Source organism: Pelodiscus sinensis, chromosome 8 (genome assembly GCF_052426305.1).
Source record: "Pelodiscus sinensis isolate ZL-2025 chromosome 8, ASM5242630v1, whole genome shotgun sequence".
Taxonomy (NCBI): domain Eukaryota; kingdom Metazoa; phylum Chordata; order Testudines; family Trionychidae; genus Pelodiscus; species Pelodiscus sinensis.
In genome coordinates, this window is record NC_143059.1 from 63,123,387 (window position 1) to 63,138,193 (window position 14,807).

The window sequence follows — 14,807 nt, forward strand, 5'->3', positions numbered from 1 at the left end:
GGACGTTCTTGCTGATGTGTAGCCCTCTTGGATTACTGATTTCAAGGTAGATTTCTTTGAATCTGGAAGATGATCCATGAGGGGGGTGAAATGGGAAAAGTGTTGAAGGTATGGTTGGATAGATGCGCCGAGTAATTGGCAATTCTAAGGAGTAGCGTTGCTGATGTGTAGACCTTTCTGCCCAGAAGGTCCAATCTCTTTATGTCCTTGTCAGAGCCCTGTTGTTTGAGGTGTGGGGCTCTAGCCCTCTGTTGGACTGCGTCGATGACTAAGGAATTATGTTACGGATGGGCAAAGAGGAATTTCATGCCCTTTGGGGGCACGAAGTATTTCCTGTCCACCTGTTTGTTAGTTGGAAGAGCCAATGCTGGAGCACGCCATATTTCATCGGCGATCTCCAGGATGCCCTCATCGAGGGGAATAGCCAGGCGCGGCCTATGCCGTGGCTGAGGTTTCTGAAAAGCTTGTGTTTCTTGTCCTTGAGCTCCTGCAACGGTATCTCCTGTGTGATCGCTACTCGTTTAAACAACTCCTGGAATTGACGGAGGTCATCTGGTGGAGAACCCTCGCCTGGCATGACTGCGTCGTCTGGCAGGGATGAATCTGGTATAGAGATCCCCGGTAGCTGGGCCACAAAGGGGGTATGCTCCGATTCCGATGGAGCGATGAGATGGTGACGCTGAATGATTCGGAGGAGTAAGGGGAGTCAGAGTTGGAGAGTGCCTGCGTGGGACATAGTCGTAGGCGGATCGTGATCGGTAGGAGTTCCCGCTGCGGGAATCTCGGGAATAGCGGTTGATGCAGTGGTATGTGCTATGTCGCGGTGAGTGTCTGTCGTGATAGTGAGAACAATCGCGATATCGATAATAGTGTGGAGAGTAAGGTGAACAGGAGCGGCTGTCTGATGCTCTGGAAGAAGCAGAAAACACAGAGAACTCTTTGTAGCGACGTCTCTGATGAGAGGGTCCAGCAGCCAAGAATGGGGAAGGCAGTCTGGAAGAAGCATGGGGAGACCTATGCCATCCGGTATAGAGATGTGGAGAGCGCGGCACCAGAGGAGAGGGGGATGGTGCCGGGGAGAAGAGACGGGATCAAGTGCAGCTCCGGTGTGGAGAGGTCAAGGGAGCAGGGCTCAGAGCTCCTGTTCTTGCGGCGTGCGCTGAAGCGCTAGCTGGCGCTGTGCTGCTCGGCACCGGCGACTCGGAGACAGCAGTGATCGGTGCCGTGCCCGTGGTAGACCGGATCGGTGCTGTGTACTCTGGCACCACACGGTGGTTTGACAGCGGTGCGGATGCCGTAATGCTCGGCTCCGAGGGAGCTCTCGCCGATGGCTCAGCACTCTGTGCGGGCGGCAGAGAGAGAGGCTGAGACAGCACTGCCTGGGGTGCCGGCGTTTGAGAAGGCTCCCATTGCTGCTTTAGCTTTTGCACCGTTGAGGTAGGGGGATGCGGCTTTGCGGTGCCAGACATCCCCAGTCTTTCCGCCTGACTTTCCCTGCCATGTAAGGCAGTCGGCAGGGATCTAGTAGGAGAGAGTCTAGGCTTTTTTTGAAGTCCTGCAGTCGGGGAGGAAGACCGTCGCTTGTGGGGCTGTTGGTCAGCATCAGTGTGTTGCGGCTGCAGGGCTTTATCGAAAAGGAGCATTTGGAGGCGTCTCTCCCTGTCCTTTCTAGCCCTGGAAGTGAGTTTGCTGCAGTGGGTACATTTCTGGGGGACATGAGATTCCCCCAGACAATGGATGCACTCCGAGTGACCATCGGAGGCCGGCATTGCCTCCCGGCAAGAGCCACATTTTTTGAAGCTGGTAGCTGCCGACATGTTGCCAGTTCCTGAGGCAGTTCTTATGGCCGCAGAAAGACGTCTACTTGTCTGGTTGCTGATGTTCTTATATATGTATTTGTACTAATGTTGTGTTAATTTGTCTGCTTTGTTGTTTTGGTTTTTTTTAGGAGACGCAACTATGTACAAGGAGCGGGACGGGAGAACAGCTGAGAGGCGGAAGGTAAGAACAGTACTGTCAGTGTCTATTCTTCCTTTCGTTTGGCTATTATGAATTTTTTTTTTTAAAGAAATAAGGAGAAACAAAAGGGAAATATAGGGAAGGTATATATATATATATATATATATATATATATATATATATATACACACACACACACACACACACACACAAGGCACAACTAGAAGAAGTCTAGTTCAGCAAGCGAGGTGAGGAGCGTAGTTCCAAGCGTCTGCAGCCTGAGGCGGTCTAGAGGAACTGGCAGGAGGCCGGACCATGCACTAGAGAAGAGTGCAAAAGCCGCGAGCCCGCGGTCCAGCCAAACAGAGCTTCTCACAAGCTTCTGCCTGTGGCGCCAGAGCAAGCCCAGCACCCATAGTGGAACACCCATGGGGACATCCCCGAAGAAGAAGCACTGAGTACTTCAGCTTTTCCTACATTATGGCTATGTCTACACTGGCGCGATCTTGCGCCAGAGATATGCAAATGAGGCTAAGCGTGGAATATCGCCAAGCCTCATTTGCATTCCTAATGCATTTTTGCAGAAGAGGCTCTTGTGCCAGAAGGAGCTGTCTACACTGCTCCTTCTTGCGCAAGAAAAACCCTCTTGCTCAATGCCACTACGCTGATTATTTTCAGGAATAACGGCATTGTGCAAGAGGGTTTTTCTTGCACAAGAAGGGGCAGTGTAGACAGCTCCTTCTAGCGCAAGAGCCTCTGCCGCAAAATGGCAGTTAGTTAGGTATGCAAATGAGGCTCGGCAATCTTCCATGCTTAGCCTCATTTGCATATCTCTGGCACAAGATTATGCCAGTGTAAACATCGCCTATGTGTCACTAGGTTACCTCCCTCATCCAGTAAGGGCCCCCACACCCTCTCTGATCACCCTCTTATTGCTAACATGCCTATAGAAGCCTTTCTTGTTACCCTTCACATCCCTTGCTAGCTGCAATTCCAATTGTTTTCGCCTTCCTGATAACTCCCCTGCATTCTCAGTCAATATATTTATACTCTTCCCTAGTCATCTGTCCAAGTTTCCACTCTTTGTAAGCTTCCTTTTTGTGTTTAAGCTCACCAAGGATTTCGCTGGTAAGCCATACCATTATTTGCTTTTCTTACTGCGAATCAGGATGCTTTCTTCCTGTGCCTTTAATAAGGCTTCTTTAAAATACTGCCAGCTCTCCTGGACTCCTTTCCCCTTCATGTAAGCATCCCAGGGAATCCTGGCTATCAGTTCTCTGAGGGAGTCAAAGTCTGCTTTTCTGAAGTCCAGGGTGTGTATTTAGCTACTCTTTCTTCCCTTGGTCAGGATCCTGAAATCTACCATCTCATGATCACTGCTTCCCAGGTTGTCACTCACCTCTACTTCCCCTCCCAGTTTCTCCCTGTTTGTGAGCAGCTGGTCAAGCTGCGCATGGCCCCTGGTCAGTTCCTCAGCACTTGTACCAAGTTGTTCTCAACATTCTCCAAAAATTTCCTAGATTGTCTGTGTCCTGCTGTATTGGTCTCCCAACAGACATCAGGGTGATTAAAGTCCCCCATGAGAACGAGGGACTGCCCTCTGGAAGTGTGTCTCAGTTGTCTAAAGAAAGCTTCATCTACCTCATCCACCTGATCCAGTGGTCTATAGCAGACACCAACCACTTCACCACCCGTTGCTTCCACCTCTAAACTTAACCCATAGACTCTCAACAGGCTTTTCTCCCTCTACATACTGAAGCTTTGAGCAATCATACTGCTCTCTTACATAGGGTACGTCTAGACTACAGGCTTTTGTCGACAGAAGTTTTGTCGACAGATACTGTCGACAAAACATCTGTCGACAAAGAGCGTCTACACTACATTCAGTTCTGTCGACAAAGCAAGCTGCTTTGTCGACATGGTAGTGTAGACGCAAAGGACAGTTTACATGCAATAACACCTTCTGTCGACAGAACTCAGCGGTAGTGTAGACACAGGTATAGTTTTGTCAACAAAAGTCCACTTTTGTCGACAAAACCCTATAGTCTAGACACACTCATACAGTGCAATTCCTCTTCTTCCTCACCTGTTCTTCCTGAACAGTTTATACCCTTCCATGATAGTGCTCCAGTCATGCAAGTCACCCCACCACGTCATCGTCATTCCAATCAGATCATAGTCATAGGCGTGCACAGCACATTTCATTAGGGTGTGCACCTAAATAATTTTTTTAATATGTACTGACCCCCATTAGCCACACCCCTGACTCGCATTAACCACGCCTCTGGAGGTAACACTCTCAGGGCAATATGGACACATGACCAGAAGTAAAAGATGTCATGTGACCTCCCCCCTCAGGACTTTTCCCACCATCCTCCTACCAATAGAAATTAGTTTGGCCCCCACCCTCCTCTGCTGTCCTGACTCCTGCCCTTCTTACTGCCCTCAGCCTTCCTGAGACCTGCCCCCCTCCACCAGCCCTTCTCTCCCCCATGCCCACTTCTCCAGTAGCCCCGCTCTGATGTGAGCTACCCCTCCTCATCCCCTTTCCTAACACCTCCCTCTACATACCTGCCCCCCCTCTCCTCTGATGCTGGCTCCTCCCCTGCAGGTGTCTGCACTTCTGCTTCACCCCCAGAATCCCCTTATTCCTGTACCCTCCTGGAGCCCCCCCCCACCCCTCTCTGGAGTTCCCCCCTCCTTGGGGGTGATCCCCAGGGGCTGGCTGATGGGTTCTGTGGATTCCATGAGTAAGTCCCGCTTCTGGGGCCACTGAGATACAGGACCCTTGGATACCCAGTCTTGGATACAGGACCCACATCAGAGGCTCTGCTTCCAGCCCCCCATAGAGTCCCAGATACAGGACCTGCACACAGGGCTCTGCTCCCGCGCAGGCAGCACCATGGCTGCGCTCCCAGCCCCAAGCTTCCGCTAATTCCCTTTCTTGAGCCTCCTGAACCCCCAACGCCCTTACCCGGCCAAATTCTCCACAGGTCCCCAACCTTTGTTCTGACTCCTGTGCTCCCCATAACTTCATCCCTATCCCCAAACTCCCAGCTCCCACCCTAAGCTACCCCCACTTAAATTTTACAGGTATTGGCCTATCCTAACCCCTTGAAGCACCTGCCAGGAGGAACTTCCAGGGGGATTACGATAGCATAGTTACTTTTTCTTTGCTCTACTTCCCAGCCTCCACATGGGCAGGCTCCAGGACTCATGCAAGGGTTCTGTTCCCACCAGCAGCTATGGTCCTAGCCTCAGCTTCCTTAACCCAGTCCATATCTCTAAGCCACAGCCCAGTGCTGACCCTACCTTTGGGGGGGGGGGGAGGGGAGAGGAGGGCACGGACGAGCTAAGGGAGGTGAAGTAAAAAGCACCCCCACTCTAAAAACTGTTCCAGCACCACTGATCTACAGGGACCTGCCAGTGCAGACTTTTTACAACCCCCTACAGAGTAATAGCCAGCCCCAGGCTGCTTTCACGCTCAGGCAGGCAACCTGTGCCCTGCAGCCATGGTGAGTGGCACTAGGCCTGTAGGCCCCCACACCAGTCTCCAGTGTGCTGTAGGTGCTATCTGCACAGAGAAAAGAGAGGAATCGCAGAGGCACACGCTGAAGCTTCCCTTCTCCGTGAGAGGGGCAGGGGGTGTTTAGAAGTCCCATTAAGAAGCACAGTCAGCCTTCCCTCCTCTGTGATGCACATGCTGGGACTCTTGGCCAATGGGAAAGGACCACTGTTGCATGGGTGCTGGTTGGTGAGCATCTCTGCAGGATCAGCTGGTCCTGCTCTGGCAGCAGCCCTACAGCACCCACCTGGCCGGGAAGCTGAGGCAGGATCCTCAGGCCACACATGCCGCTGGGCTGCTGCCGGAGCTGATCCCGCAGACGCTCACCAACCAGCACCCGTGCCACAGCGCTCCCTTCCCATTGGCCAAGAGTCCCAGCACGTGCATCCTCTGCGGATTCCTCTTTCCCCCCCCCCCCCCAGTAGAGGAGGGAAGCCCAGGCACGCTTCTTAATGGAACTTCTCTGAGTGTCAGTCTACCATCTATCTGCTGGTTGGGTTAGGTGTTTGATCTCCCGAGGTTCCAGAGGGGACGCCCACCTCGTATTCGTCTTTCCTAGGAATTGAGAGACCGGCCCTGGCCTGACACGCTGGAGTAGAGAGGCACAGAAAGGGGTAAAAATTGTACCTGGATGTGGTCCTTTGTGTGTGTGTGTGTATATATATATATATATATATATATATATATACACACACACACACACACACACACACACACACATATATATATACACACATATATATATATATATATACACACATATATATATATATACATACACACACAGTGTTAGAGCTCTTTAAAGATTAAGCTGCCACTTGGTACCATTATTTCTATTTTCTGTCTTTACCTTTTTCCTGTAACCATTTTTAAGACCTATATATATGCTAGCATTTAAGAAATAGAGCAATAGCCATTGTAACCATATGATTTATAAGCTTCTTTAATAAACCTGTAACTGTAAGCTTTAACCTGACTCCTTCAGTTGCTGTAACAGAACCAAGCACAATTTAAAAGAACTTCAGCCGGTCATAAAGGGACAGACATAGGGAGAGCTTGGGCGTTTGGATCTGTGTCACTCCCAGGTGACAAGATCCGTTGGGGCACCTTTTCAGCCTTTCCTAGGCTGCCCGCTGCGAAGGAACCCCTGTGTTCTAGCAGCTAAAATCTAAGGTGCAATAAGCTCTTCCTATATAACGGGGTGTCTGTTGGCCTGCTGGCCACCCTCTGCGACGGGACCCCGGTCCTAGCAGTAAAGACACGGACGTTAAACCTTTTCTCGGAAACACACACACACACACACACACACACACACACACACACACACACACACACACACACACCCTGCCCTCCCACGCAGAGAACAGAAGCTCCAGCATGTGCCTCCTCTGGGGACTCCTACCTTCTCTCCACGCAGTCTCCAATGCACTGCAGACCTGCTGTGTGGTACAGCGCTGGCTGTTTGGGGGAAGGGAAGCAGCCTGCACACTTCCTCAAAACCCATAAGTGGCACACAGCTGCTGGATGGACCGGTTGGTGACCACGACATTAGGGTGTGCCCGTGCCCATGTCTCTGATCATAGTTTTTTGACTGGGACAGAGCTTAAAATTCTTCCTGTTTGTACATAAATGCAAGAAGCCTGGGAAACAAACACCTTAGATAACATGTTGACTGCCCTACCTTCATTCGAATCAGGGGTCCTCCTTTGTTGCTCATTCCTTGTGTTTCTTCCCGGTATCTGACTTCCCCACTTACCTCAGGGTTTTGGTCACCGTCCCCCAGTGAACCTAGCTTAAAGCCCTTGTCACGGTTTGCAAGTCTGCTCGTGAAGATGCTTTTTCCTCTCTTGGTTAGGTGGATCCCATCTCTTCCTAACAATTCTTGTGCCCAGAACAGAGTCCCATGGTCAAAGAAACCAGAGCCCTCTCTCTTACACCATCTGCACAACCACACATTTACTTCAAGGGAGAGCGCTCTTGCAAGCTGAGAGAGAATGGGTCCTTCAGCCAAGGGAGCTGCAGTTTCTTGGAATTAAATATGGGTCAAACAGCTTATGCAAAGATCTTTCACTTATGAAGACAAGGAAATCTAGCACCTTGTATGCTACGGAAGGTCCTGGCCAAGGTTCCCTGTAAGCTGATTATGTCCGCATGTGAGTTTGCATCTGTAACTAAAAGTAATTTTGGCTGAACATATTAAACCTGTGGTTAGACAATGCCTTTGATTTTACAATTTAAACCACTCTGCCAGTGTACTGTTGTAGTTATATACCTTAATTCATCGCCTGGGGATAGAGATAACATCTTCCTTTATGATGTGTCTAGTACTGAGTACACTGATTGCTCAAATAATTTTGGGGATTCCATTAGAAATTCTACTCAGTGATGTCAACACTTATTTTGGAGACCAAAAGGAAAGGGCTTAATTTTCAAAAGCTCTATACAAATGGAAAGAAATGTGGACAATGCAATAGCTTTATTATTCCTGGTAACCTAGAGAGATTGAAGATTTGTTTTTTTAAAATCAACAAAAAGTAGCATCCTCTGATTCAAAGATCAGTAAAGTTTATATAAGGTTACAACTGAATGTAATGTACAATTCTTACACATGCTCACAGACCATCTTCATTCTGTAGCACAATAAACACACAATCACGTGAGGAATTTGCATTGATGCCCCACAATAGTGAAACAGACAGTCTGTTTCTAACCTTTGGCAAGCCTTCCGGGATAGAACTATGAATGCTTCAGAAAGTGAGATTTTACATAAAAGGCACTGGAACAGAACCATTTAGTAGGAAAGATTGCAACTTAAAACATAGCATTACAGGTATAAGCATATAACACCACACATTGTGCCTAAAGGATTTAGTGTTCTAACAACTTTTTCATTTCTTTACACTTATCTTGCGCCATGTGTTTATTTAAAAGAAAGAGGAGGATCTGTTCATGTTTTTCAATCTGTGGGGAGGAAAACAGAGATAATATTAGGAAGCATGTTGCCGTTAAGTATTGTTAAAATTAATCAACCTGAGAGTCTGTCACTTTTGTAATTCTTCTAGGTACTAGAAATGAACTTGAGTTTGTATCCATGATAGTTTAGTGGATTTATAATTACCTTTCCCTATTTTGTGAAAAAAAAAGTAGCATAGTGCATTAAATTATTTTGGCTAAGTCTCAATTTTATTTTAAAGATTTCTGAGGTGGTACTGGAGATGTCAGAAAATCAGTGGCCCAGGCCAACAGTAAGTGAACCTAGCCCTGTCATCAAGTTCTCTCCTTGCTTCCATTCTGTAGTGTCCTACCTACCTCTAGTCATTTACTGGAAATCCTTCAAAATGTATAAGTCTATCTTTCCTCCATCTGTTTCAGGAGATGGAAAGCTAGCCCAGCTTTCACTACTTGTTCCTCTCTCCCTCCCCTACTCAAAACACACATGTCATTCATAGGCTGGATGGAGAAGTTTGAACTGTAGCCATGAGGAATCCAGCCAAAGGCTACTCTGGAGAAAATGATCTTGCTTTACTCTGTAGTGGGACAGGAAAGGAGCAAGAATAAACTCAGTAACAAAATGATTTTCCTCTCCATAAGCCTCTGACTGCCTGGTAGTGGCATCAGAATTTCCTCTGAACTTTGCTGGCTTCCATGACAACCTCTTTTCAATAGAAATACTCTTCTTCCCCCTAAAAGTTACCAGAACAGTCAGATGAATGTTTCTGGTCCTGCCTTCTGCTGAAAGATAACTCCTACTAAAATGTATGACTTCTTACAAATGAGAATGGGCCTTTTACAAACTGAAGTTAAAACTAACATTGACTTTACTTATTTTTATGAAAATTAAACAAAACTTAAGCCTGCCTATTACCCACTCGTAATGCTCCTTACTTTTCAGAGCAAATCTGCTTGGTCTTCCCTACAATTCCTGATATGATTCTCTCTAGTGATTTAATGTAAGCTCCTATTTCTAGCATTACTTCATAAACCTAGTTAGCTGGCTGCTAAATTTAATCTGAAAAATAAACACGTTCAAGTTGTACAAATATCTGTTCAGACAAATGATTCTATAACCTTTTAAGTAACACCACTTAATTTCTGGAATTTAATTAAGCTTTAAAGTTTCAAAAATGATTGAGGGGGAAGTCTCGCCTTGGACAAGCAAATATAAGATTCTGCCCTGGATATTCCAGCTTTTATAGACTGTGAAAAATAAAGTTCTTTGTCACGTGACTATCTGAAATAGAAAACACTGCACATATTAAAAATTCACCTCACTACCTGCACCAACGTCCTAAGATATTTTAAAAATGTGTGTGTGGTGGAATTATGCATGCCAAGTTGCATCCAGTTATGTTTCAAAGGCACATTACAATCCTTGATTATATGAAAAAGCTAGCAGTCCCTTGATCACATAATGGTGCTGTTATACTCTTCTAATAAATGACCCTTTCTTTAAAAGTTGCAGGGTTCACCACCTTTTCACAGCCTTAATCCCTATGCAATAAGTCCCTACAATTTTAATAATCCCACAGACATAACTTAATATTGTTTTCACGTCAGCAAGTCAGTTCTATAAAACTGGTAACGGTACTATAAATTTTCTTACAAATACTTAGTAAGCAATTGCAGTGGTGGGATAAATATATTGTGATTTTCTTTTAAAGGTGATACAAATAAGCACAACTCCAATGTCTTAATATCAACAGCAAATTCTGATTGGCTATTTCAAGCACTTATGATGTATAACATATTGAAGAATATTCATAGTAACTTCTCATAGCAATGTATACTCTGAACATTCATTTTAAATGCATTTATAATGAACTAAGAATTGACCAAGATTATACAGCCAACCTATACTTTCCATGTTGAATGACATTCTGAATTATTAACCATGTAAAATATAAAATAAAAAAGTTCACTTTTTTATAAGGCTGCTTTTTATAGCCAGCTACAAATTTTAAAAAAAACTGGAAGGAAAATATAAATTTAGGCTGACTTTCTTACTTGCTTTTTTAATTCTGCGCAACAGCAACTATCCTCCTTTGTGTGGACTACAAGAAAAAAAACAAACAGGAATTTGGTAAGTAAAATATTATCATTGCCTCATTAAATGATTCAATATAATGAGATTTTAGAGGAGGCAAGAATGTTAGTTATGGATGCACACAACTCATTTTTGAGCACTAGAATAAATTTTAAAATGAGTAATCTAAGTAAAAATCAATTACCTTGGTACAGAATACTTTGATTTCCAGAGTTGCTGTATTTGGCTAAACCATCCATGACTAATTTGTCAGCTATACTGAGAGCACTGTTTTCAAAACACTTCTCCACAGACACTGCATGAATATTCCTACTTATCCCTTTTACTGTGATCATGACACATTTATTTAATATTAATGTTTTTAGCAAATCTATTATTAGAGGAGACAATTCCATGATTCCTGGGGGGGGGGGAAGAAAAAAAAAGGAGACAACTGAGTTTTAGTTTAGACAGTAAATAGATAAGTTACACCTCTATACCAGGAGTTCTCATAACAAATCTTTGGTGGCCTTAGAGTGCGGTCACCAACTCTTGCTGGTGGCTGCTCTGACAATTTTTCCTAAAATACTTAACTGTAGGAAAAATACATATGCATATTTACATGTCCAAATCATTGTATTTTATTTATGTAGGATTTTCTTTGTATATTCAAAAAATAATGTACACTTCTGTCTATTCTTTACTGGACCTATACAGAATTGAAACACAGATTAATGGGCTTTGTACATTGTCCTTTTTCTTATGTCTTGTTTATTTTAAAAAAATTGCTAGTTACTAAGTCTGCTGTGAAAATGATTAATGCAGTCAAGCGATTAAAAAAAATCATTAATCACATTTCTACATTTTCAAATATATTGATTTAAATTTCAACACAGTGCTCTCTTATTCTGATTACAAATATTTGCATTATAAAAATCAAAATAAATAGTATTTTTCAATTCCCCATTACAAATACTGTAGTGTATCATGAAAGTTGAACTTACACAAGTAGAATTATGTACAAAAACCCACATTCAAATATAAAACAATGTAAAACTTTAGAGCCTACAAGTTCACTCAGTCCTACTTCTTGTTCAGCCAATTGCTCAGACAAATAAGTTTGTTTACATTTGAATGAGATAATGTTTCCTGCCTCTTGTTTACAATGTCACCTGAAAGTGAGAACAGGTAATTCACATGGCACTGTTGTAGCTGATGCTGTAAGACAGGGCAACTCAACTTTGGAAGCCCCGGAGGCCACAATGATACACTCACAGCACAAGACTACACAACACGCAGGTCCCATTTAAGTCTATTCTGCTGATATTAATAAAATGCAATGTTTACCCGATTTCCACCCATATGACAGCACTTTTAATGAGCAATGACAGTCCAGGAATTTAACTTCTAAAATGCATATCAACAGAAGACCATTATATTGACTACTTTTTTGTTTTGGCTTCACAACAGTCCAAGAATTTAAATACTAAAACACATATCAACCCAAACCACACCGTGGGCCGCAGGCCGTGTTTTGAGTAGCCCTGTTGTAAGATATTTACATGCCAGCTGCGCTAAGGATTCACGTGTGCCTTCGAGCTTCAACCACCATGCCAGTGGCCATTCACCTATGCTGATGACTAGTTCTACTTGATAATGATCCAAAGCAGTGCAGACTAATGCAAGTCAGATGCCAACAACAGAAAGTTTATTTTTGGTGGTTCATGTGGTGTAGTTTCTGCACTAGAATGTTGCTCTTTCAAGATTTCTGAAAGCATGCTCCACACCTCATCCCTGTCAGATTTTGGAAGGCACATCAGATTTTTAAACGTTGAGTCAAGTGCTGTAGCTACCTTTAAAAATCTCACATTGATAAAACACAAAGAAAGTACCAAATCTGCAGTTAAAGTTTTCTTAAAATGAACATGTGCTGGGATATCATCCAAGACTGCTATAAACTGCAATTATTTTATGCAGGCAAAAAAAAAAAGCAGGAAACATACAATTCTCTCCTGGCCCCAGGAGTTCAGTCACAAATTTAATTAATGCATTTTTTTTAAAAAAAGTGTCATCAGCATTGATGTCCTCTGGAATGGTGGCTGAAGCATGATGGGGCATACAAATTAAGGAAGTAAAATCCTGTTTAATTAGGTAACCAGTTTAATAATTTAACTGGTTAACTGATTAAATGGGGCAGTGGGCTGAAGGCCTTCCCCCCCGCTGTGATTGGGGCTGCTCCAGCCAGGCTGGAATGCTCCTGCTCATGGGCCACTGGGGCTGGTCCTGCAATGGTCAAGGGCTGTTCTGGTCAGGCTGGAGCACCCCACAGCATGCTGGGGCCAGGTCCGTCACAGACTGGAGCTGCTCCAGCCTCCACCAGTTAAATGTAACTGGTAAGCCTCAGAGGTTAAGGGTGAGGCTTACCTGTTAACACCCCCTAATACAACTAGTGTATCTGGATCAATACCTTATAATGCCTGTTATAAAAGTACCAGGCAAGCCACCAGTTCTTGTTTTCAGATGACAGTGTAAATAAGAAGTGGGCAGCATTATCGCCTATAAATGTAAATAAACTTGTTTCGCTAAGTGAGTGGCTCAACAAAAAGTAGGACTGAAGACCTGGAGGCGACAAAGCTACATATTGTTTTGTTTGAGTGCAATTATGTAACAAAAAAACCCTGAATGTGTAAGGTACACTTTCATGATGAGATTGCACTACAGTACTTGTGGGAAGTGAACTGAAAAATATTCTCGTTTATCATTTTAAAGTGCAGATTTTACTTTTTTAATCACGATTAATTGTTTAGTTAATCAGGTGAGTTAATTGTAATTAATCAACAGCCCTAATATTAATATAGAAATATCACTTATTACTTTTCACAGCAAACTTCTCAGCCCCAACAAGCCTGGGGACAAATTAAGCCCTGGACAGGAAGATACATGTGATGGCAGCAGGGGCACTTGGGAAGACAGTGAGGGTCAAAGGTTATGGGGGGGGGGGTGACCTTAGAGCCAGAGCCTACCAGCACAGGGGCTGGGGAATGCAGCCTGAACCCTCATGGCTGGAACCTGCCACCTGCCAATCAAGGGCTAAAGCCTGACCACACTGACCCTAGGAAGGTGGAGAACTCAATTGCTGTCTCCTCCTTCCAGCTTGTGTCTCTCCAGAGGTTGGCAGGGCCCAACACTCTGCTGGAGATCCTGGAGAAGGAGATTGTTGCTCCCCCTCCACCATCACCATCCAGGAAGCTGTGAAAGAAAAGTCCCTGGTGGCCGCATGTGAGAAACGCTACTCTACTCTGCCACTTAAATCTTTAAGTAATGCTATTAAAACCTGGAAAATACTACAAAACAAAAAAGTAAATACAACATGCAGCTTTATCATTAAATTAGGAGCAACCTGGTTTTTTAGTTGTAGTTTTTTTTCCTCCAGTACCTAAAGTAATTGAGAACATTTTCAAATTAGTCCTTCTGGGTTTGAAAGAAAGACTTTACAATGCTAATCTGTGTATTGTTTTGTTGAGTCGTCATCTAGATGGACAATATAACAGGGGTTAATGATAACATTAAAAAAAATTCTATGACCAAATAGACTCTAAATACTCTACATGGTGTTTGCTCATGTTTCTACCTGAAAGCGAACATTTAATTATCTGAAAAGGGAGCTTCAAGTAACGTGCAGTGATGGGCAGCACTCTAGAGAATGGTAGAGTTTCGGTGTTTCCATAGTCTGCATAGGCTACCTTCACCTCAGACTGAGAAACTCCTAGAACAACAGCTCTGTACCAGAGGCCATCACCTGAATAAAATTGGAAAAAAACAAAAAAAAAAACCTCTTTACTTTCAAAATAGGATTCATAGTTACATAGTACTCTGTACAGCTTTCCAGAATTTAAAGGATATTTTATTATTCGGGGTACATATATATTGAAAAAGCTAAAAACAACCCCACACCCACAAAATAAAACACTAGGTAACATTACATATGTTTCAACCCCACTCCCCAACTTTTCTTAAGAAACTCAGTTTCTGTTCAAAACTATCACATGTTTTTTGACAGGAAAATCTGAAGAAGAAATCTGGGTGAGGGCATGGGACAGAAGAGAAAGACTTTAGTTTTCTCCAAATTGTTCCATCTGAGGCCGAGTTTGCTAGTTCAGTCACCCTGAACTAGGGAATGAGAGTATTCCACCCATCTTATGTGTTACAAATCACAGAATCATAGAATACTAGGACTGGAAGGGACCTCAAGAGATCATC

General features: G+C 44.1%; 1 protein-coding gene across 10 annotated transcripts in view; it reads right to left on the reverse strand.

The window, feature by feature from the left end:
* Nucleotides 1–7,985: 7,985 nt before the first annotated feature.
* TDRD1 (tudor domain containing 1) overlaps nt 7,986–14,807 on the reverse strand; it is an 80,160-nt gene continuing 73,338 nt past the window's right edge. For 9 of the 10 annotated variants that reach the window (XM_075935440.2, XM_075935431.2, XM_075935432.2 and 6 more), the window contains 4 exons: nt 14,179–14,346; nt 10,753–10,968; nt 10,529–10,575; nt 7,986–8,485 (listed from right to left, as the gene is read on the reverse strand). In XM_075935440.2, the coding sequence (XP_075791555.2) occupies nt 8,393–8,485; nt 10,529–10,575; nt 10,753–10,968; nt 14,179–14,346 (524 nt within the window). In that variant the 3' untranslated portion in view covers nt 7,986–8,392. The remainder of the gene's footprint in view (nt 8,486–10,528; nt 10,576–10,752; nt 10,969–14,178; nt 14,347–14,807) is intronic. The other variant, XM_075935441.2, reaches the window with a different exon arrangement.